This window comes from Corella eumyota, chromosome 6 (genome assembly GCF_963082875.1).
Source record: "Corella eumyota chromosome 6, kaCorEumy4.1, whole genome shotgun sequence".
NCBI classification, from domain to species: Eukaryota; Metazoa; Chordata; class Ascidiacea; order Phlebobranchia; family Corellidae; genus Corella; species Corella eumyota.
In genome coordinates this window covers 4,873,745-4,898,316 of record NC_137495.1, presented here as the reverse complement: position 1 = coordinate 4,898,316, position 24,572 = coordinate 4,873,745, and the positions used below count along the sequence as shown (strand labels likewise).

At 32.6% G+C, this 24,572-nt stretch overlaps 2 protein-coding genes and 1 long non-coding RNA gene across 3 annotated transcripts in view; all 3 read right to left on the bottom strand.

Annotated features, from left to right (window-relative positions):
• The window catches only part of LOC145755590 (uncharacterized), a 43,356-nt gene extending 31,025 nt beyond the window's left edge, over positions 1-12,331 (bottom strand). Inside the window, exons 1-6 of the mRNA XM_082571830.1 lie at positions 12,260-12,331; positions 11,414-11,581; positions 11,210-11,312; positions 10,763-10,935; positions 10,187-10,306; positions 442-9,886 (exon numbers count right to left, since the gene is read on the bottom strand). Coding sequence (XP_082427956.1) covers positions 442-9,886; positions 10,187-10,306; positions 10,763-10,935; positions 11,210-11,312; positions 11,414-11,495 — 9,923 coding nt within the window. The 5' untranslated portion in view covers positions 11,496-11,581; positions 12,260-12,331. The remainder of the gene's footprint in view (positions 1-441; positions 9,887-10,186; positions 10,307-10,762; positions 10,936-11,209; positions 11,313-11,413; positions 11,582-12,259) is intronic.
• A 632-nt stretch (positions 12,332-12,963) lies between these two features.
• Positions 12,964-15,546, bottom strand: LOC145755594 (uncharacterized). The gene is made up of 6 exons (XR_014284223.1): positions 15,146-15,546; positions 14,659-14,859; positions 14,431-14,546; positions 14,095-14,257; positions 13,852-13,985; positions 12,964-13,743 (listed from the first exon to the last, which is right to left on the bottom strand). It is a non-coding gene; the product is annotated as an uncharacterized LOC145755594 (long non-coding RNA).
• Positions 15,547-16,365: 819 nt separating this feature from the next.
• Positions 16,366-24,572, bottom strand: part of LOC145755698 (uncharacterized) — a 32,601-nt gene continuing 24,394 nt past the window's right edge. The window contains exons 17-38 of the mRNA XM_082571949.1: positions 24,314-24,503; positions 24,129-24,235; positions 23,778-23,986; positions 23,131-23,303; positions 22,797-22,966; positions 22,315-22,520; positions 22,016-22,185; positions 21,555-21,715; positions 21,363-21,479; positions 21,110-21,226; positions 20,852-20,964; positions 20,387-20,533; positions 20,040-20,240; positions 19,428-19,667; positions 19,060-19,182; positions 18,821-18,958; positions 18,623-18,732; positions 18,321-18,528; positions 17,977-18,115; positions 17,672-17,832; positions 17,303-17,473; positions 16,366-17,056 (exon numbers count right to left, since the gene is read on the bottom strand). Coding sequence (XP_082428075.1) covers positions 16,802-17,056; positions 17,303-17,473; positions 17,672-17,832; positions 17,977-18,115; positions 18,321-18,528; positions 18,623-18,732; positions 18,821-18,958; positions 19,060-19,182; positions 19,428-19,667; positions 20,040-20,240; positions 20,387-20,533; positions 20,852-20,964; positions 21,110-21,226; positions 21,363-21,479; positions 21,555-21,715; positions 22,016-22,185; positions 22,315-22,520; positions 22,797-22,966; positions 23,131-23,303; positions 23,778-23,986; positions 24,129-24,235; positions 24,314-24,503 — 3,626 coding nt within the window. The 3' untranslated portion in view covers positions 16,366-16,801. The remainder of the gene's footprint in view (positions 17,057-17,302; positions 17,474-17,671; positions 17,833-17,976; positions 18,116-18,320; positions 18,529-18,622; positions 18,733-18,820; positions 18,959-19,059; positions 19,183-19,427; positions 19,668-20,039; positions 20,241-20,386; positions 20,534-20,851; positions 20,965-21,109; positions 21,227-21,362; positions 21,480-21,554; positions 21,716-22,015; positions 22,186-22,314; positions 22,521-22,796; positions 22,967-23,130; positions 23,304-23,777; positions 23,987-24,128; positions 24,236-24,313; positions 24,504-24,572) is intronic.

Here is a 24,572-nt window from a genome sequence, read left to right as displayed (position 1 = left end):
AAATATCGAGTCTGCAAGGTAGAAACATGTAAAACAGTTTTTATAAAACATTTTAATTTATACAAAACAATCCAATATTGAAATCAGTTTTACATTGCAATTATGCTGCCTTGAACAAATCTAATGGAGGATATGGTTAACATCTCATCAGTAGGAATTTTAATTAAGAATTGTTCCTCAACCAAACTTGACAAAGCAACGTAAGTGGAAGATGAGGTGTCCAAAAGTTCGGGAACAAAATCTCCTTCTATGATGATGCTAACCTGAGTCATTTGTAGTGCTGGAATTTCTTAATAAAATAAAGTACAAATTTGAAAACAAATTTAACAATTTCGGTTTAAATTGTTAATGATAAAGCTTGCAATTATTTAAACCATTCTGAATGAAAAGAAGTATTTAGAGAAACTTAATTATTACAGTTTTAAACAGTCACCTAAACACATTACGCCATTGCCTTCATAACCAACATTGCATGTACAAATAAAACCGCCCAGATTGTTTATACACAACGCATTTTCATCACAGTTATCTATTAATGCACTGCATTCATCAAAATCTGTGCAGATTACTCCATTGCCAGTGTATCCAGTATTGCAAGCACAAGTGAATGATCCAATTGTGTTTGTACAAGTAGCATTATCACTGCAAATGTCTGTCATTAAAAAACATTCATTTATGTCTGTGCAGTTCACTCCATCGCCAGTATATCCAGCATTACAAGCACAAGTAAATGATCCATTTGTGTTTGTACAAGTAGCATTAACACTGCAATTGTCTGTGCTTAGATGACATTCATTTATATCTGTGCAGTTTACTCCATCGCCAGTATATCCAGTATTGCAAGCACAAGTAAACGATCCATGTGTGTTTGTACAAGTAGCGTTATCACTGCAATTGTCTGTTAAAAAAAAACATTCATTGATGTCTGTGCAGTTTACTCCATTACCAGTATATCCAGTATTGCAAGCACAAGTAAATGATCCATTTGTGTTTGTACAAGTAGCATTATCACTGCAATCGTCTGTCATTAAAAAACATTCATTTATGTCTGTGCAGTTTACTCCATTGCCAGTATATTCAGTATTGCAAGCACAAGTAAATGAACCAAATGTGTTTGTACAATTTGCATTTGAATCACAATTTTCTGTCATTAAAAAACATTCATTTATGTCTGTGCAGTTCACACCATTGCCAGTGTATCCAGTATTGCAAGCACAAGTAAACGATCCATTTATGTTTGTACAAGTAGCGTTATCACTGCAATTGTCTGTCAATAAAAAACATTCATTTATGTCTGCGCAGTTTACTCCATCGCCAGTATATCCAGTATTGCAAGCACAAGTAAACGATCCATGTGTGTTTGTACAAGTAGCGTTATCACTGCAATTGTCTGTTAAAAAAAAACATTCATTGATGTCTGTGCAGTTTACTCCATTACCAGTATATCCAGTATTGCAAGCACAAGTAAATGATCCATTTGTGTTTGTACAAGTAGCATTATCACTGCAATCGTCTGTCATTAAAAAACATTCATTTATGTCTGTGCAGTTTACTCCATTGCCAGTATATTCAGTATTGCAAGCACAAGTAAATGAACCAAATGTGTTTGTACAATTTGCATTTGAATCACAATTTTCTGTCATTAAAAAACATTCATTTATGTCTGTGCAGTTCACACCATTGCCAGTGTATCCAGTATTGCAAGCACAAGTAAACGATCCATTTATGTTTGTACAAGTAGCGTTATCACTGCAATTGTCTGTCAATAAAAAACATTCATTTATGTCTGCGCAGTTTACTCCATCGCCAGTGTATCCAGTATTGCAAGCACAAGTGAATAATCCATTTGTGTTTGTACACATTGCATTTAAATCACAAGTGTCTGTCATTATAAAACATTCATTTATGTCTGTGCAGTTTACTCCATCGCCAGTATACCCAATATTGCAAGCACAAGTAAACGATCCATTTGTGTTTGTACAAGTAGCATTATCACTGCAATTGTCTGTCATTAAAAAACATTCATTTATGTCTGTGCAGTTTACTCCATCGCCAGTATACCCAATATTGCAAGCACAAGTGAACGATCCATTTGTGTTTGTACAAGTTGCATTATCACTGCAATTGTCTGTCATTAAAAAACATTCATTTATGTCTGTGCAGTTTATTCCATCACCAGTATATCCAGTATTGCAAGAACAAGTAAATGATCCATTTGTGTTTGTACAAGTAGCATTATCACTGCAATTGTCTGTCATTAAAAAACATTCATTGAAGTCTGTGCAGTTTACTCCATCGCCAGTATATCCAGTATTGCAAGCACAAGTAAATAATCCATTTATGTTTGTACACATTGCATTTAAATCACAAGTATCTGTCATTAAAAAACACTCATTTATGTCTGTGCAGTTTACTCCATCACCAGTATATCCAGTATTGCAAGTACAAGTAAACGATCCATTTGTGTTTGTACACAGTGCATTTGAATCACAATTGCCTGTCATTAAAAAACATTCATTTAAGTCTATGCAGTTTACTCCATCGCCAGTATATCCAGTATTGCAAGTACAAGTAAATGATCCAATTGTGTTTGTACAAGTAGCATTACCATCACTACAATTGTCTGTCATTGAAGTACATTCATTTTCATCAGTGCAGTTTACTCCATTGCCAGTGTATCCAGCATTACAAGCACAAGTAAATGATCCAATTGTGTTTGTACAAGTAGCATTTAAATCACAATTGTCTGTCATTAAAGTACATTCATTTTCATCAGAGCAGTTTACTCCATTGCCAGTGTATCCAGTATTACAAGCACAAGTAAATGATCCAATTGTGTTTGTACAAGTAGCATTACCATCACTACAATTGTCTGTCATTAAAGTACATTCATTTTCATCAGTGCAGTTTACTCCATCACCAGTGTATCCAGCATTACAAGCACAAGAAAACGACCCAATTGTGTTTGTACAAGTAGCATTACCATCACTACAATTGTCTGTTAATAAAGTACATTCATTTATATCAGTGCAGTTTACTCCATCGCCAGTATATCCAGTATTACAAACACAAGTAAATGATCCAATTGTATTTGTACAAGTAGCATTACCATCACTACAATTGTCTGTCACTAAAGTACATTCATTTTCATCAGTGCAGTTAACTCCATCGCCAGTATACCCAATATTGCAAGCACAAGTGAACGATCCATTTGTGTTTGTACAAGTTGCATTATCACTGCAATTGTCTGTCATTAAAAAACATTCATTTATGTCTGTGCAGTTCACACCATTGCCAGTGTATCCAGTATTGCAAGCACAAGTAAACGATCCATTTATGTTTGTACAAGTAGCGTTATCACTGCAATTGTCTGTCAATAAAAAACATTCATTTATGTCTGTGCAGTTTACTCCACCGCCAGTATATCCAGTATTGCAAGCACAAGTAAATGATCCATTTATGTTTGTACACATTGCATTTAAATCACAAAAGTCTGTCATTAAAAAACATTCATTTATGTCTGTGCAGTTCACTCCATCGCCAGTATATCCAGTATTGCAAGCACAAGTAAATGATCCATTTGTGTTTGTACACAGTGCATTTGAATCACAATTGCCTGTCATTAAAAAACATTCATTAATGTCTGGGCAGTTTACTCCATCACCAGTGTATCCTGTATTGCAAGCACAAGCAAATGATCCATTTGTGTTTGTACAATTAGCGTTATCACTGCAAACATCTGTCATTAAAAAACATTCATTTAAGTCTGTGCAGTTCACACCATCGCCAGTGTATCCAGTATTGCAAGCACAAGTAAACGATCCATTTGTGTTTGTACAAGTAGCGTTATCACTGCAATTGTCTGTAATTAAAAAACATTCATTTAAGTCTGTGCAGTTTACTCCATCGCCAGTATATCCAGTATTGCAAGCACAAGTAAATAATCCATTTGTGTTTGTACACATTGCATTTAAATTACAAGTGTCTGTCATTATAAAACATTCATTTATGTCTATGCAGTTTACTCCATCGCCAGTATATCCAGTATTGCAAGTACAAGTAAACGATCCATTTGTGTTTGTACAAGTAGCGTTATCACTGCAAACATCTGTCATTAAAAAACATTCATTTAAGTCTGTGCAGTTCACACCATCGCCAGTGTATCCAGTATTGCAAGCACAAGTAAACGATCCATTTGCGTTTGTACAAGTAGCGTTATCACTGCAATTGTCTGTAATTAAAAAACATTCATTTAAGTCTGTGCAGTTTACTCCATCGCCAGTATATCCAGTATTGCAAGCACAAGTAAATAATCCATTTGTGTTTGTACACATTGCATTTAAATTACAAGTGTCTGTCATTATAAAACATTCATTTATGTCTATGCAGTTTACTCCATCGCCAGTATATCCAGTATTGCAAGTACAAGTAAACGATCCATTTGTGTTTGTACACAGTGCATTTGAATCACAATTGCCTGTCATTAAAAAACATTCATTTAAGTCTATGCAGTTTACTCCATCGCCAGTATATCCAGTATTGCAAGTACAAGTAAATGATCCAATTGTGTTTGTACAAGTAGCATTACCATCACTACAATTGTCTGTCATTGAAGTACATTCATTTTCATCAGTGCAGTTTACTCCATTGCCAGTGTATTCAGCATTACAAGCACAAGTAAATGATCCAATTGTGTTTGTACAAGTAGCATTTAAATCACAATTGTCTGTCATTAAAGTACATTCATCTACATCTGTGCAATTTACACCATCACCAGTGTATCCAGTATTGCAAGCACAAGTAAATGATCCAATTGTGTTTGTACAAGTAGCATTACCATCACTACAATTGTCTGTCATTAAAGTACATTCATTTTCATCAGTGCAGTTTACTCCATTGCCAGTGTATCCAGTATTACAAGCACAAGTAAATGATCCAAATGTGTTTGTACAAGTAGCATTACCATCACTACAATTGTCTGTCATTAAAGTACATTCATTTTCATCAGTGCAGTTTACTCCATTGCCAGTGTATCCAGCATTACAAGCACAAGTAAATGATTCAATTGTGTTTGTACAAGTAGCATTACCATCACTACAATTGTCTGTCATTAAAGTACATTCATTTTCATCAGTGCAGTTTACTCCATTGCCAGTGTATCCAGCATTACAAGCACAAGTAAATGATCCAATTGTGTTTGTACAAGTAGCATTACCATCACTACAATTGTCTGTCATTAAAGTACATTCATTTATATCATTACAGTTTACTCCATCACCAGTGTATCCAGCATTACAAGCACAAGAAAACGACCCAATTGTGTTTGTACAAGTAGCATTACCATCACTACAATTGTCTGTCATTAAAGTACATTCATTTATATCAGTGCAGTTTACTCCATCGCCAGTATATCCAGTATTACAAGCACAAGTAAATGATCCAATTGTATTTGTACAAGTAGCATTACCATCACTACAATTGTCTGTCACTAAAGTACATTCATTTTCATCAGTGCAGTTTACTCCATTGCCAGTGTATCCAACATTACAAGCACAAGTAAATGATCCAATTGTATTTGTACAAGTAGCATTACCATTACTACAATTGTCTGTCATTAAAATACATTCATTTATATCAGTGCAGTTTACTCCATTGCCAGTGTATACAGTATTGCAAACGCAAGTAAATGATCCATTTGTGTTTGTACAAGTAGCATTAATATCACACCCTCCATTATTTGTCAAACATTCATTTATATCAGTGCAGTCTACCCCATTGCCAGTGTATCCAGCATTACAAGCACAAGTAAATGATCCAATTGTGTTTGTACAAGTAGCATTACCATCACTACAATTGTCTGTCATTGAAGTACATTCATTTTCATCAGTGCAGTTTACTCCATTGCCAGTGTATCCAGCATTACAAGCACAAGTAAATGATCCAATTGTGTTTGTACAAGTAGCATTACCATCACTACAATTGTCTGTCATTAAAGTACATTCATTTATATCAGTGCAGTTTACTCCATCGCCAGTATATCCAGTATTACAAGCACAAGTAAATGATCCAATTGTATTTGTACAAGTAGCATTACCATCACTACAATTGTCTGTCACTAAAGTACATTCATTTTCATCAGTGCAGTTTACTCCATTGCCAGTGTATCCAACATTACAAGCACAAGTAAATGATCCAATTGTATTTGTACAAGTAGCATTACCATTACTACAATTGTCTGTCATTAAAATACATTCATTTATATCAGTGCAGTTTACTCCATTGCCAGTGTATACAGTATTGCAAACGCAAGTAAATGATCCATTTGTGTTTGTACAAGTAGCATTAATATCACACCCTCCATTATTTGTCAAACATTCATTTATATCAGTGCAGTCTACCCCATTGCCAGTGTATCCAGCATTACAAGCACAAGTAAATGATCCAATTGTGTTTGTACAAGTAGCATTACCATCACTACAATTGTCTGTCATTGAAGTACATTCATTTTCATCAGTGCAGTTTACTCCATTGCCAGTGTATCCAGTATTACAAGCACAAGTAAATGATCCAATTGTGTTTGTACAAGTAGCATTACCATCACTGCAGTTGTCTGTCATTAAAGTACATTCATTTATATCAGTACAGTTTACTCCATCGCCAGTGTATCCAGTATTACAAGCACAAGTAAATGATCCAATTGTGTTTGTACAAGTAGCATTACCATCACTACAATTGTCTGTCATTGAAGTACATTCATTTTCATCAGTGCAGTTTACTCCATTGCCAGTGTATTCAGCATTACAAGCACAAGTAAATGATCCAATTGTGTTTGTACAAGTAGCATTTAAATTACAATTGTCTGTCATTAAAGTACATTCATTTTCATCAGTGCAGTTTACTCCATTGCCAGTGTATCCATTATTACAAGCACAAGTAAATGATCCAATTGTGTTTGTACAAGTAGCATTACCATCACTACAATTGTCTGTCATTGAAGTACATTCATCTACATCTGTGCAATTTACACCATCACCAGTGTATCCAGTATTGCAAGCACAAGTAAATGATCCAATTGTGTTTGTACAAGTAGCATTACCATCACTGCAGTTGTCTGTCATTAAAGTACATTCATTTATATCAGTACAGTTTACTCCATCGCCAGTGTATCCAGTATTACAAGCACAAGTAAATGATCCAATTGTGTTTGTACAAGTAGCATTTAAATCACAATTGTCTGTCATTAAAGTACATTCATTTTCATCAGTGCAGTTTACTCCATTGCCAGTGTATCCAGTATTACAAGCACAAGTAAATGATCCAATTGTGTTTGTACAAGTAGCATTACCATCACTACAATTGTCTGTCATTGAAGTACATTCATCTACATCTGTGCAATTTACACCATCACCAGTGTATCCAGTATTGCAAGCACAAGTAAATGATCCAATTGTGTTTGTACAAGTAGCATTACCATCACTACAATTGTCTGTCATTAAAGTACATTCATTTTCATCAGTGCAGTTTACTCCATTGCCAGTGTATCCAGTATTACAAGCACAAGTAAATGATCCAATTGTGTTTGTACAAGTAGCATTACCATCACTACAATTGTCTGTCATTAAAGTACATTCATTTTCATCAGTGCAATTTACTCCATTGCCAGTGTATCCAGCATTACAAGCACAAGAAAACGACCCAATTGTGTTTGTACAAGTAGCATTACCATCACTACAATTGTCTGTCATTAAAGTACATTCATTTATATCAGTGCAGTTTACTCCATCGCCAGTATATCCAGTATTACAAGCACAAGTAAATGATCCAATTGTATTTGTACAAGTAGCATTACCATCACTACAATTGTCTGTCACTAAAGTACATTCATTTTCATCAGTGCAGTTTACTCCATTGCCAGTGTATCCAACATTACAAGCACAAGTAAATGATCCAATTGTATTTGTACAAGTAGCATTACCATTACTACAATTGTCTGTCATTAAAATACATTCATTTATATCAGTGCAGTTTACTCCATTGCCAGTGTATACAGTATTGCAAACGCAAGTAAATGATCCATTTGTGTTTGTACAAGTAGCATTAATATCACACCCTCCATTATTTGTCAAACATTCATTTATATCAGTGCAGTCTACCCCATTGCCAGTGTATCCAGCATTACAAGCACAAGTAAATGATCCAATTGTGTTTGTACAAGTAGCATTACCATCACTACAATTGTCTGTCATTGAAGTACATTCATTTTCATCAGTGCAGTTTACTCCATTGCCAGTGTATCCAGCATTACAAGCACAAGTAAATGATCCAATTGTGTTTGTACAAGTAGCATTACCATCACTACAATTGTCTGTCATTAAAGTACATTCATTTATATCAGTACAGTTTACTCCATCGCCAGTGTATCCAGTATTACAAGCACAAGTAAATGATCCAATTGTGTTTGTACAAGTAGCATTACCATCACTACAATTGTCTGTCATTGAAGTACATTCATTTTCATCAGTGCAGTTTACTCCATTGCCAGTGTATCCAGCATTACAGGCACAAGTAAATGATCCAATTGTGTTTGTACAAGTAGCATTTAAATCACAATTATCTGTCATTAAAGTACATTCATTTTCATCAGTGCAGTTTACTCCATTGCCAGTGTATCCAGTATTACAAGCACAAGTAAATGATCCAATTGTGTTTGTACAAGTAGCATTACCATCACTACAATTGTCTGTCATTGAACTACATTCATCTACATCTGTGCAATTTACACCATCACCAGTGTATCCAGTATTGCAAGCACAAGTAAATGAGCCAATTGTGTTTGTACAAGTAGCAATACCATCACTGCAGTTGTCTGTCATTAAAGTACATTCATTTATATCAGTGCAGTTTACTCCATCACCAGTGTATCCAACATTACAAGCACAAGTAAATGATCCAATTGTGTTTGTACAAGTAGCATTATCGCTGCAACTGTCTGTCATAAAATTACATTCATTTATGTCGGTGCATGTTATTCCATCGCCAGTGTATCCAGTATTACAAGCACAAGTAAATGATCCAATTGTGTTTGTACAAGTAGCATTATCGCTGCAACTGTCTGTCATAAAATTACATTCATTTATGTCGGTGCATGTTATTCCATCGCCAGTGTATCCAGTATTGCAAGCACAAGTAAATGAACCATTAGTGTTGCTACAATTTGCATTTAAATCGCAATCGTTTGTCATAAACCTACATTCATCTATATCTGTGCAATTTATACCATCACCAATATATCCAGTATTGCAAGCACAAGTAAACGATCCATTCGTGTTTGTACAAGTAGCATTATCGCTGCAAATGTCTGTCATTAAAGTACATTCATTTATATCATTGCAGTTGACACCATTGTCAGTGTATCCAGCATTGCAAGTACAAGTAAAAAACCCATCAGTGTTTGTACAATTACCATTAACACCACACACTTCATTATTTATCATACATTCATTTATATCGGTACAGTTTACTCCATTGCCAGTATATCCAGTATTACAAGCACAAGTAAATAATCCGATTGTGTTTGTACAAGTAGCATTATTATCACTGCAATTGTCTGTCATTAAAAAACATTCATTTATGTCTGTGCAGTTTACTCCATCACCGGTATATCCAGTATTACAAGCACAAGTAAATAATCCGATTGTGTTTGTACAAGTAGCATTATTATCACTGCAATTGTCTGTCATTAAAGTACATTCATTTATGTCGGTGCATGTTATTCCATCGCCAGTATATCCAGTATTGCAAAAGCAAGTAAAACTTCCAACATTGTTGATACATGTAGCATTAATATCGCAGTTATTGATTTCAGAGTTACTACATTCATTGACATCTGTTTATAAATATTAAAATTATTATCATAGGCACATATGTTTAAAAAAAATTAACATAGTAAATAGGCAACAAAACTGCTTATCAATTTACACATCAAAACTGGACAAAATTAGAAAAGTTTTGTATACAATCAAAGTAATTTAAAAGTTCACTAAAACATAACAAATAATTACACGTTTATTCCTAACTTTGGAAAAATAATTTAAAACCTAATTTATTTAAAATTAAAGGATTTTAATAAACACTTCATATTGTTAACACAAGCCAAAGCATCAATTGTTTTAATAAAACTATTTACCATATTGACATCTCAGCCCATTGTATCCAGCTTGGCAAGAACAATTATAGTCGCCGAAGCCATTTCTAGAACAAATTCCATTATTTTCACAAAATGTAATATTACTGCACTGATCAAAATCTAAATAAAAAAACATGATTACACTTAAATCTGTAACATTATTTAAAATAACTTGCTAGTGTTAAAAATATACTTCATACACAAGTTGACATTTTATAAATTGTAAGAAATCAGAAGGGGCTTGAAATTAACCTATGGGCTCGGTTTGGGTCTTCTAGCAGTGTAGGTGATATTACAGCTATAAATGCACCAAACCTTTTATAATCTATCCATTATTATTATTTAAAATTAATAACATTTTTTGGAAAGTATATTTAATTATATAATAATAATTTAAATATTCCTAAATTTTAATTTCGAATTCGGGGAAATTTAAAATACCACAGTGGCCAGAGCAAACCTTCATCCTGCTTTGGAGCAGTTAATGGCGTCATCTTTTTAGCTTTAAATAGGTCAATCGCTAACTAATCAGGTAGATAGTCAGAATTATAACACTAAAACAAAAAAGGTAAATACCAGCTTCATATTCAATTTGAAACAGGATCTCGACGCTTGCATTAGATAAAAATGTCACATAAAAAAGAGGGTAATCAATATCAAAGGTGTCAGTAACATTAAGAGAAAGCGGTTCAGTTTCGTTCAGCTGCACCGAAATGACATCATTTTCAATTGATGTAATAACAACATTCCTACAAAAAAAAAGAATTATGATAGGCAACAGATACTTAAACAAAAAAATACGATACTGTTAAGCAAATTTAAATCGTTTTAAAATTACCGCACTTTTTATGCGTCAGCGCTTTAATTAATAGACTATACGGTTTTGTCTCTTTTCTGTCATTTAAAATATAATAAAGACTAGTTTTTGAGATCAATATACATTTCAACAGCAAATTAAATTGTTTTATTAACACAGGCCCTCATGTTTGATCGTTTTGCGAAGATTGTAAGTCCATCATTTACCTTGAGGGACTAACGATTCCATTGCTTTCTTGAAACGATTCTCCAATAAATACAGTTAGATTGGGTTGATTGAGCGAAAAATAATTTATTCGAAGTCTGTAACCTAAAAATTAAAACCACTGTGCATTAACGAACATTTAAATCGTTTAAATTTATTGATACAACTGATTAAAAACTCAAAATGGTGTATAACCTACTACTAACCCGCAACGGGTATCGAAGTGTTCGATGTAGCATTAACAAACCAAATTTTACTATCAGCATCAACCTGTAGTGGATTGTTCATAGGATAACAAGGGAACACAAGAGATCCAGTACTTGTATTTAGCCTAATGACTTCCAAGAGCGTTGAATTTTCGCACGTGAAAGCATCTAAAAAATAAACGCCCTTTTTTACCGCCAATATTACCAAAAACAAGTATACTCAACATCCATACCACCGAAAATTTTATGCCCGAAAACACCCTTGGCAACTGCAAAAAATTTGAAAGTTATTTCTAGCCTAAATAAAACCGCAATACGTAACGCTTGTATGGTAAAGTACCGCTTCCTAAAACTGCTGTTGCGTGAATTCGTCGTCTTATTATTCGATTTGTATATATATAGTTTAAATAGCGGTGTATGCTAGATTCTAACAGCCAATAACTCAACTGTTAGAATTTTCTATTTTAGACTGTTGTTCATGGAAAAACACTAAGAAGGTGCGTCAACTTGCTTTAATAAAAAAAACAAGTAACAAAACGTGTTGTTGCGCGGAGTTTGAAACTGCTGTATCAAAGCACAAAATCAACAGCGTGAATATTAAAAAAGTTCAGGAATGCCTTTTGCGTGATTAATAAGCGCAGTAATAAAGAAATTCTACAGTGCCTACTGTGCACGAAATTCCTTTTTCTTAATATTACCAAACGATGTTACACCAAAAAAGTAATTGTACAAACAACGAGACGTCTTCTTTTTGATTAAATCTTGCTGCAGTTTTCGTACAAATATAACATTGAAATTAAGTATATTCGTCTCTTACATAAACATGCGTAACAATTTATGACTTACCAACTTCGGTATAGTTTGAAAAATCCTGACCACTAGAAATAGCGGCAAGCGAAGAAACAAATAAAATCTTAAGAAAAATCATAACGATTCTAACGGCGTCTTTTTGTTGATTGAGATATTAAAAAATTCTGGCCAAAAGACACAATTTCAATGCAAACTTCACTGAATGTCTGACTAAACAAAACACCGCATAGTTTTTTTTTACTCTGAATTATTCAAATACGCTTGTAAAAATAGCCTTAAAGTTTAGAGTATTCTTTCTGAAAGGGCGCTTTTACGGTATATTGAACACATAGCAAAATTTACACTAGAAAAATCCCCGACTTCATGGGGTCATTGACGTGTAACAACTGATTTGTACTTCTGTTAATACACTAGAAAAAAACAATACCAGAAATTGCGAAATAAGTTTTCTTTATACCAGGTTTGGCAAATTTTTTAAGTGTGTGTACTAGTTTGTTACGCCTCTTTCGATATTTAAAACTTTAGGAATTAATAAAAAATAACACTCTTGTTATATTACGCATTAATATAACCAGAACGACACATTTTACGCGGCCGTACTTTCTCCCAAAAACATTACGACCACGACTAGTGGACCAAAAAAACGTATTTTTAATTTTTTTTAAATAAATTTAAGTGTTTAAATTAAAAACATTGTGAGAACAAAAATTTAACTAAAAACAGACCTTGACATTCCAGACATGTTAGTCTGCATCCCTTTTAAAGCTCTTGGAAAGTCCCAAATCAAAGAGAAGTTTTATAACTCGACAGAAGGCTACGAAACAGGAACTACATTGTATATATTTAAACTACTTGAATAAATATGCAAATTATAAGATATGGATAATAACAGTCAGTGTATAAAGTTTATTTAAAAAATATGCGCGTTAAAGAGAAGTAAACCCTAGTTTTGTATGTTTAAATAAAATTTACCAAAACTACGGAACAAGATCGAAGATCATAAGTATTTCTATGTTTTGCTATACAGAATGCAAAACAAATAATTATTTATTAACCTACTACTTGATTTTCCATTGGTAAATTTTTGGAAATATAAGATACGAAACCTACTATACTTTGCCACAGTCTATTTAGGATTCTAGGCTAGAGGTACTTCAAACATAGGCATGCGACCTGTAAAAACCTACGTTTAATTATTACAAAACTTCTGTTATAGAAGTGAAAAATGTATCAAGAAATAAAACGAAAGATAGCCCTTCGAAAAAAAAAGGCTAAAAAATTTACACTAAACTTGAAACTATTGGCATTACCCCCTCATGTTTGATATTTCGCCTGTAAAGACGTTGTTGAACCTGGCATGGTAGTGAATTTTTTCTGGTGCCTGGTGCGGTGTTTACAGCATAAGAAGAACGACCTGAACGTAAAATCCACTTTTGAAATCTGCAAAAAAAAATCGTGAGGCTGACACTTGTCGCGTATATCTTTCTGGTTAACACAAGCCAAGAAAAAATCATCAAGCCCTAAAAATTGAAAAAAACAAGCGTTAAAAATAATAACATACATTAAGTTAGGCATTTACATATTTGTAAATAAATATCTGGGTTGTCGAAAAAATGAAAAAAACTAACTTATGAAAATATGAATGATTGTCAGAAACGAGCATAATATAACCAAGCACCCAAACTAAACCCATTGTTATAAACAACGTTGCTGAAATACTTGCATTTTTCTTAGCAGTTCTATGCGTAACTGTAGCAGCGATCTATGAAAAAATACACTTCAACAAACTAAATAGTAAAGTTGTATAATACACCTTTCTACATTAGAAATAAAGGAATATTAAAGCAGGTAAACCAAAAGATAAATTTTACCTTAGTTGTTTTCCATACCACTTTCCTCATGACCAACTCAAACACAAAAATATTTGCCAGAAGCAAAATTCCGACTGGCAATAAGAAACCAAAATACAAAGAGCATAACCTTGTAGCCAGCAGTAGTTGTCGGCAATATAACTAAAGTTTGGAACTTGGACCTCTGTTTGCAAAATCAAACACATAAAAATAATCGTTTAGTATATATATAAAAGACAAAGAACTTCCAAGATACTGTACAGAATTTAAAACCATTCTTAAAAGAAATATAATTTATTTAAAATATAAACCTAGGACTGTTATAGCTTTAGCAAAAATTAATATCATTTAACTGACCTCCTCAACATATCAGGTTTAATGTCTGTTGCTGGTCAACAAAACCAACCAACCAGTTATAACAAGAGGGATTCCATAACATATTCTCTCCCTACATTATGGCTTAAAGCAAACACCTTAACATAAAATTTCAAATGTATTTAGGCACAAATATAGCACAAATGTGATATGGTATGCAAACTTCTTTTATCAACTAAGAATTATAACTCTATAAGCCTAATTACATACCACTATTAAGTTTTGATAAATGTTGTAACTGTAAGTTGCCATCCAAAACCAGGTAGTTAAAACAAAATACTGAATAAGTGCAGTGACTGCAATGCAGCCCGATTTATTTTTAGTTGCTTCCACACCAGTCAGAAACAAAACGTAGAAAATAAATAAATTTATACAAATATTGAGTAGATGGACCCATATTTCCGCCTGTCTCTGTTTAAAAAAAAAGCAAATTATAACTTATAGGGGGTTTGTAGCCTAATACATTTGGTATAATAATAAATTTACTAATTTACTGCGATCTTAATGGATTATTTAGTTTAAAAAAATCTACTTGTTTGTAACCAATCCAATAAAAGAAAGAGCACAACCAATTTTGCTTACAATAGCCCAACCTATATTTACAGAAATTTTAGTTTTAGCCTGTAATAAAAATTAAACAGTCATTTACATTTTTGGTAAAATATTATGCATTTAATAATAAACTTAAAAAAATTACCTACAGTTGACCAAGCAACTTAATCAACATCCCCAAATTGACATGAAAGTTCTGTTCGAACTGCCTATGTGAATTCAACTTAATAAATTTTAAAATTTCACACTTGAAAACTATTTAGTAAAAAAATGGTTGAAAACTTTAACCGTGATATCGTCGCCAGGAAAAGTTTTTCCAAGATGAGTTATTCTTATTGGAGTTTGTAATCCAGTTACTGATAAATCATTACCAACAGTTATAGTCACAAAAATCCACAAATTTGTTTACATATATTAGTAAATTAGTTAAAGAACATTACTACAATGAACGTCCATTAGAACCTTCTGTCAGCAAAGATTCATTTTCAAATCCGAATATGTATATTAAATCATTATTTAAAATTTACAATAATGGTTAAACTGTTAAAAAACCCATAACTAAAAACAAAAATTTATGACAGAATTTAACTTAATGTCTTACTGTGAATTAACATTCTTTTTTCATTAAATTCAAGAAAGTAAATAATTATAAATCCCAAACCATTTTTCTTATTTAAGAAATATTATTTAATTAACAGAATTTTAAATGTGTAAAATTTCGGAAGCGTTTTGAACTTTTTTTAATTCTTTGGGAGTTTATTAAAGTTACAACAAGAGAGCATTTTTTCATTAAAAGCGTGCATTAAATGATTGTATTTAAAAACTTTTACCTAGTTTTGTTTGCATAACAATTTTAAACCTTTTTTTGAATTCTAAATTAAAATACACGCTTTCGCAAATTACGGTAAAAAAGCCGGGAATGTCCCACATTAAACTCGTTACAGCGAATTTTAAAGCGCGACACCAAAAATAAAAATTCAAATTTAAAAATATATATATACCTTCTTGGGATCACCTTCCATAATAACTATTTTCAATAAATCGCCTGTACGCACATCACAAAAAATTAAAAAAAAAACACACACCTTAAAATTATATTACACGTAGTTGTAAGAAGTTTTTAATTAACAATTTAATTATCATCTTTTGGGTGCGTTTTTAACGTTGGTTCTTTTCTGCAAAAATACACATTCGAATGCTTTGTGGGCTAATTTGCGCGACCGGGTCTATTTCACGCTTCTTATTATACCAATATAAACCCAGATGTTATAGTTGAAATCTGTTAAGGACAAAAATACGCAATTAAATAATTGTTATATTTTGCCAATTGCACGCTAGCAGAATGAGAAATCGTTTACAGCAGCGTGCACGTGACAGCTTTTAATATATTTACAGTTGAAACACAATAAATGTAATACACCAGCTAAAGAAACACTGTATCTCGTATCCTTTATACGAAAACAAAAAAAATAAGACATAGGGTGAAAGCAAATATGTCATGCATAGAACTATAACACGATAAAGTTATTCGTTTGCTAGTTGCATAATAGGTATATTTAGTAAACTTGAAGCCAAACATTTATCTTTACTGGGTAAAGCTCGTTTGCCTATTCTTTAAGCCAATTGCAAAACCCGACAATAAATTATAATTACAATAACACTTCTCACAGTACTAAAAGTGCATAGAAGTGAAAAATAAAGCAATATTACATTTTGTATAGTACATAATACAGAAAGTTATTTTAACTTATATTGTTAGGAGTATTTACTCTAGCTCGACCACAAAAAAATACCTGAACAGCTAACTGATTGTGTATGATTTTCTCCTGTCATTTTCCGAGTATGATTGGGAGGATAAAGGTAAAGTAGCAGTTGCATTGGGGGTAGAAGGCGATCTTGAAGTTCGCATGCCCGACATTGTACTGAAGTCGTCGTCAATTCGGTCGGCAGACAATGTGCAGGTCCGCAGTCGGAAAGAAAAAGTCCTAAGGTCGGCAACCATTTTGTCGCGAATATCTTTTTGGCTTATGCAAGACAAATAAAACAGCACAACACCCTTGGAATTTAAAAATAAACACAAAACGTTAAGCCAGTCGTGGTAACTGATCACAAGCCAAAAGGTTTTGTGTTTGAGCCACTTAAAAACCACATTATTTGACTCTTAGCCCTGCGTTTACGCATGGCCCAAAACCCACACAAAAAATCTCACCCTTCTTATAAAAATATTAAATTCATCACATTAAAGAAAGTTATTTAAAAAAGTCTAAAAAATACTGAAATTCACATTTATTTTCGTCATTACCTGAGTGGTCGAAAAAAACGAAAACAGCCAACTCATAACGGTTAAAAAAGTTTGGTTGTCTGAGACGAGCATAATATAACCAAGCACCCAAACCAAACCCATTGTTATAAACAACGTTGCTGAAATACTCGCATTTTTCTTAGCAGTTGTACGCCTAACTGATGCTCTAATCTGAAAGACATAAGTTTAGTTCAGTAATTGCGCTTTAATTTTTAAATATAATTTTAATGTCATTAATAACATGTCAAGCCGACATTAGCTCTTGCCAGTTTCGAAACTAGACTGACTTCGTGTAATTATTGACCAACCCAGGACAGTAATGTAATGCCCAGTCACTTTACCACCGCACAGAGGTTTAAGTTAAATTACCTTTGTTGTTTTCCATATAACTTTTTTCATGACCAACCCAAACACAGCAATATTTGCCAAAAGCAAAATTCCGACTGGCAATAAGAAACCAAAATACAAAGAGTAACCTTGTAGCCAGCAGTAGTTGTCACCAATATAACTTGATGTTTGAAACGGGGTTTCTAAAAATTCATTTTTAAAGCCAAAAAAAAAAATTTTAAATGTATAAAAATAACTAAACGCGAAGTAATTTTTGAATTTTTTAAAAGGACGAAAGCAAAGTAACTTTCCTCAAATGTAAAACGAATTTAGAATATTAAACAAACCTCCTGAGCATATTAGGTTTGATGTTTGTTGCTGGTCTACATAACCAACTGCAATACCCACATTTAAACCAGTAATAATAAGTGGAATTCCGTAGCTTACAACATATGCTTTCTTTATAATCGTGCTTTTACCAAAAACCTAAAAAAAAAATTACATCTCACGATTTAAAATTTCAATTTTTCGTTAATACTAACTGAGGTTTGAAATTACTTTATGTACAAACTTAAAAGTAGCAAACTTGAAAATGGTTGTCTGCTAAATTTGTATCAGTTATCATGCTATTTTTAATCGTATCAGCTATTATACAAGATCTAAAATTCCTTCTCAAACAAGATGGACTTACAACTATGAAGCTTTGATAAACGCTGTAGCTGTATGCTGCCATCCAAAACCAGGTGGTTAGAGCAAAATATTGAAGTAATGCAGTGACAGCAACACAACTCGATTTTTTCTTTGTTGCTTCGACGCCGGTCAAAAAAAGAATGTAAAAAACCAACAAATTGAAACAAATGTTGATAAGGATCTTGGTAGAGTCAAATTTTCGACGCTCCCTACAAAAAAAACGACGACAAAAATAGAAACTTGAGTCCTTTCATTACATTGCACCACAAATGCATAACTTTTAGCTTTTATATTATTACTCACGGGTTTGTGATTTGAACAATAAAAGTAAGCGCCAGTCCAACAACGGATAAGATACAGGCAATTTTGCTCACAATAGCTAAGGCTAAATCTGCCGGAATTTCATTTCGAGCCTAAGTAATTAACCACAAGTCAGTGAAAAAATAAAAAAACTAGTTAAAAATATTGAACAACATAATTGGTTTAACAAAATGTAGATACCACAATAAGAGCAAAGTTTGTAAGGTGATCGCACTGACAAACTGGAGGAGAAACAGCACTGTTTAAACAACAACCTTCAGTAGACCAAGCAACCAATTCAACATCCCAAAATTGACATGAAACTTCTGTTTGGATTGCCTTGAATAGTAGCAGAACAAGTATATTTTAATGCTTTTTATAAAAACAATTACAATTCTATTTATTTGCTTAGGCTTATTGGTAATTTTAACCGGCTGTACCATAAAATCGTTTTCAGGAATCGCCTCAACTCCGAAGTTAGCAACGTTTCCCATGTGAGTAATTTTGATTGGAGCTCGCAATCCATTTACTAATGAATCGTTACCAACAGTTATCGTTACAATCTACAAAAATACAAATACTAAAATTAAATTTACTGTTAATAAATTTGCAAAATCACAACATTAAAAATTGCTTTGCACACAAAATAATGTCCTCCAGTTGTAGCGCCCTCGAGTATTAATGAACTCTTGCTGAGCCAATACTTGATCAGCAGCTTGATCATCTGTCAGTTATAACCCATAATAAAGTCGACCTTCCCACATCAAGGATGAATAAATAAAAATAACAATAATAAAAAAAAATCTACCTGAGTTGAATTTAAATCGGATGAAAACAAGGTGTTAGTTTTATGATAAAACAATGCCAGTTGACCGTTCCGTCCATCACCCCTTCGTGATATCATAAACACTTCCTGCGGTATTTGAACATTTGCCACTACTTCCAATGAGTTCACGTCGTCATTGCTTGAGGCAAGATTTTGGTTGAAGACAATTTCATTTGCATTTGTTATTCGGGCAAGGGTTGTCGCTTCCGGAAATCTATAAATCTTCAAACAATGCGACACTTTAATTTAATGCACAAGTTCAACCAAAAGCACAGGAACATACATATGTTCAAAAAAACGTTTTTTTTTTGTATATATCTTTATCCTTGATGTGGGAAGGTCGAATGCCCGACCCAAACATAGGGTTACTCAGTAATTACTCCGACCCAGTCTTGAGTTGCCTGTCGCAGTTTGGAATATTATAGATGATAATTTCCCGATAATTGAGCTGCTGATTAAGTGCTGGCTCAACAGGAGTTCATACCGTTTATAGTGCTTAACTCAAGCGAACCCAAGAGCTCGTGTAGTGTAGAAAGTGTTCTGACCACTACACCACGCTTTCGGTATATAACTTATAGATACTATTCTACTTACATTTCCAACCAAAGAATTCGTTTCTATTGAAGTGAATTCAGCATCTTCAGGTATTTCAACTACACTGCCAAACTGTTCAATGTTTTGCAATAGTTGTTCTTTTTCCTCGACAATCACCTCATCAAACTGATTTTCATTCTCCAAGTTGGTTGTTATAGTGTTGGCAACTTCCATAAGATTTAACCATGAAAATGGTGTTATCTATGTAATTTAAATAATGTGTATAAACGGTAAATAAAAAAATAATTCTATACACACAATACAACCCAATTATATAATATTACACAGAACGTATTTACCAAAACAAAACTAAAAATTAAATTTCAAAGGGAACAGTTTGTTTCTACCTGCATTTCTGCAGTGACGTTAAGTACTTCGCCTATTGCATTGGTTAACATAACACGTTCTTCTGCTTGGATTTCCACATTTGAAGTAACAAGTTGAAGATTTGCAGAAAAAGTATCTAAGCCGGCTGATGTCAAATTTCCTTGCAACTAACCACAAATTGTAAACACAAAATTAGGATTTCTATTTATTTATTTTCAATGGACAAATTTATGACCTTAACATTGGGTAACATTTGTTGAACCCAATCTCGAGTTGACTTTTGCAGTTTGAGACATTAATATTATTTATCATACTTTCTAGATAATTAACTGACAGAAATATTTTTAGTTCAAACACCTTACTAAAGAGAGGCACGAAGCAGTAAAACTAAACTTAAGACTTAAGACCTCAACAAGCGAAGAGGCAAGGGTTTTAACTACTTACACCTATAATTCTAGCATTATGTTTAGATTAAGATTATTTACCACTTCATTTGCTTGTAACACAATTGAATCAATAGTAGCATCACATGGAACGACAGAAATCAATGAGAAGTCAAATCCAGTACCGGTACATAATATTGATGCAGCAGGTCTTCCTAAGTTGTAAAAAATATATTTTTTAGAGAATAGTTAAATTGTTGAATTACAATAAAAATTTATTCATTTAAATTACCAAGACTACAGACTATATAAATCATTGAAAAAAAAACTTATTTTAACGGTGCATGATTGATGAACTACCTTGATCGGAACCTTCTTCAGAACATCTTTCCATCGACAATGCAATCTGATTACTCCAAGTATCATTAAAAGTATAACTTTCATTTCCAACTGGAATCACTTGTCCAATGCAAAAAGCTGTATATAGTCATAAAATTCAAAAAACCATGCATGAAAATACGTTTTTAAATATTATAAAAGTTGATGTATTAGATTTTACAAAAAAAGGACGTTTTTTTAACATTTCTACAAATGTTTATTAATTGCGACTTACGGGCACATAACACTTCAGGGTCTCCTCTATAAAATTGATTACATCTACAAATTGCAACCCCTTCTACTGCCATACAGAAAGCATTTGGACCACAAGCCATTACATCACAGGCCATTACTAAAAAAAAAATATGGTTTGTCACAACAACATTACTGAAAGAAAAGTGAATGTGAGTAAAATATTAAACCGAACCTATATCTAATGTGGTGGGATCAATTGAGCTTGGATTTCCATTTCCAGCAATTGTGAATGGAGTTACTGATATTGTGTATTGTGTGCTTGCCGATAAACCCGCAATGGTTAATCCTGTATTTGAGATAGTTTGTGTCGTATCTCCAGGTGACCTAGTTATTCTGTGCATTAAAATAAATGTTTTAAAAATTACAGAATTTAGTTAACAAAAGACATATATCTAGTGAATGGTATATAACTGATGTAAGCTGTAGTAACTAAACTTATGTTGATTCAAATTTCAATTAAGAGACAGGTAATAATCAATAATATCTAAAACTGCAAACATTAACCTAAAAGTCAAGTAACAAATATTAATGCCTAGATGTGTAGGCCATACAGTCAGCCTTGCCAAATCACAGTGACATATAAAAAAAATTATAATCCCTATAGATTTCAACAATAAAATTATTTAGACATACTTATAATTTAACAATCCATTAGGATGAGTAGGTTCGTTCCATGTAACGGTAATGGTGTTCGTAGTAATAACTTGAGTTAATAAATTCCTAACGGGACTTGGTATTCCTTCCAACGTTCTCACACTACTACTGTAACTGGGACCCGGGCCTGCCTCTGTCATGGCAATTATCTTTAAAAAAAAATTTATAAAAATAATATTATGTTTTATTTCCATTTGCAGTGCTTAATTGTATCAATAATGTAAACAACTATAGGACATTTAAATATATTTTAATCATGTATTCTTGCCTAAAATTACCTCTATTGCATAAATTGTGTAAGGTAGTAGATTTGAAAATAAAATTTTGGTTTTATTAATTGTTTCAACTTGTTCAATATCATTTAACCGTCTAAGAATAATTCTATAATCAAATATTCCTGTTTTGATTCTTGGCGGGGCAAACGTAATACTGAGTTCAGTTGAAAAAAGATCAATATTTACATTTTCAACAGGTCCTTCTGGAACTAAACACATAATTCAATTAAAAAATAGCACACAAAGTTATATTAGACCTTTTGAAGCATTTAACACAATTTGAATACAATCATGAGACATTATAAAATAAATACAACCAGTACTTTAGTTATCAGAAAAAATTTTCGCAAAAAAAATTTTAAAGCATCAACTCATATAATAAGGAGAATAAATATAGGTGGTTCAATACTGCTATTATATTAACCAGTAGATTAAACATTATACTTCACATAAACCTTTTTAATAGAAAATTTTATTAAACTTGCCATCTTGAAAAGTAGACAAAAAAATGGAAGAAAAATCGCCGCCTCCCTGACTTGTAAATGCTTGTACAGAAATACTGTAGTTGGTAAAGGAGGCAAGTGACTCAATGTCAAAAAACAAGTTATTTGTTCGTTGGGAAGAAGAACTAATGTCATCAGATAACCAACTCACTCTACATAAAAGGTAAAAATACAAAATATTTTAATAAATAAATCAATAAAATTTGTTAAGTTACCTACCTCAAATAGTTTATAAAAAAAGTTTGCATAAAATGCATAAACATTTCTATGCTGAAAAAAATAATCGAAAGCTGTTTTATTTGTTATCTATACTTACAAATAGTCTGTAATAATTCCATTGGTAATGGTTGGAATGTCCCATGAAATAGTGATTGAGTTTGAGGTAACATCTTGAACCATAAGATTTTCTACCGGGCCTGGTTCACTTTCTAGTGTAGTTACATCTTCAATATATGGAATTCCTCTTTCAACTGTATTCATTGCATATATCTGAATAAGAAAATATGATTAAATTAAGCTGTCGTGAAGATAACAGTAACAAATACGTGAAGATAACAGTAACTAGTAAAATAATAATAAAAAAATTATCAAACTTAAAAAAAAATAAGTACTGGCAGCGTGGTGCAGTGGTAAGAACACTTGCTACACCACACATCAGGTCATGGGTTTAATCCCCATTAACCTCATCCTGTAGCGGCCTTGAGTAAGGAGTTATAAACGATATGAACTCCTGCTAAACCAGCATTTAATCAGCAGCATAATTATTGGGCAATTATAGTCTCTATAATACCCCAAACTGCCACAGGCAACTCGAGACTGGGTTGGAGTAACTGATGTTACTCTATGTTTAAGTCGCGCATTTGACTTTCCCACGTCAAGGATAAAGATATATACAAAAAAAAAAATAACTTGTTACTCTATGTTTAAATCATTTAAAAAAATGATTAGATTGTTTCATCCTACCTGGATTCTATATTGAGTAAAAGGTTTTAGGTCCTGTATAGTAGCAAAAAGATTAGTTGATAGCTGCTCGGTCCTGTTTTCTCCATTTGGCAAGAAATTAATAATTTGGTATTCAGTTAAGCCACTTGTTATAAGGGGAGATTGAAAAGAAACAAAAATTTCATGAGAATCAACAACAAAACTAACGTTTCTCACAACTCCAATAGACACTGTAAACATATTTGATAATAAATACTTTTGCTAAAATAATATCCCAAACAATTTTATTTAAATAAAATAACAATACTGACAATAAAAAAAGTACATCTAAGATTTTAAAGCTTGAAATAAATTCATCAAAACGAAACAAACCAGATGACGGTGATGACAAAAAAAATGAATTCATTGCTCGACTACTATTAAACATAGTAATAACATCTTCAATATCCTGCAAAGAATTTTGTAGCGAAATATCAAGTCTAAAAAACAAAGGCAGAAGCATAATTAAAAAAATATACAAATTGAATCATATCCAACGAAACAATTAATGATCTTACATGGCAATTATACTTCCTCGAAGAAATCTAACAGATGATACTGATAATGTGCCGCCAGTAGCAATACTAAACTGATCTCTAACTTCAGTCGACAAATCAATAAATGAAGAACTTGAAGAATTTAAAAGTTCTGGAGTAAAATCACCGGACACTGATAAACTGATCTGAGCCATTTGAACAACAGGAACTTCTAAAAAAGTTAAAAAGTATCTTGGTAATTTAAAAATTTTAAATATTTACAGGGAATTGAGAAAGTAAT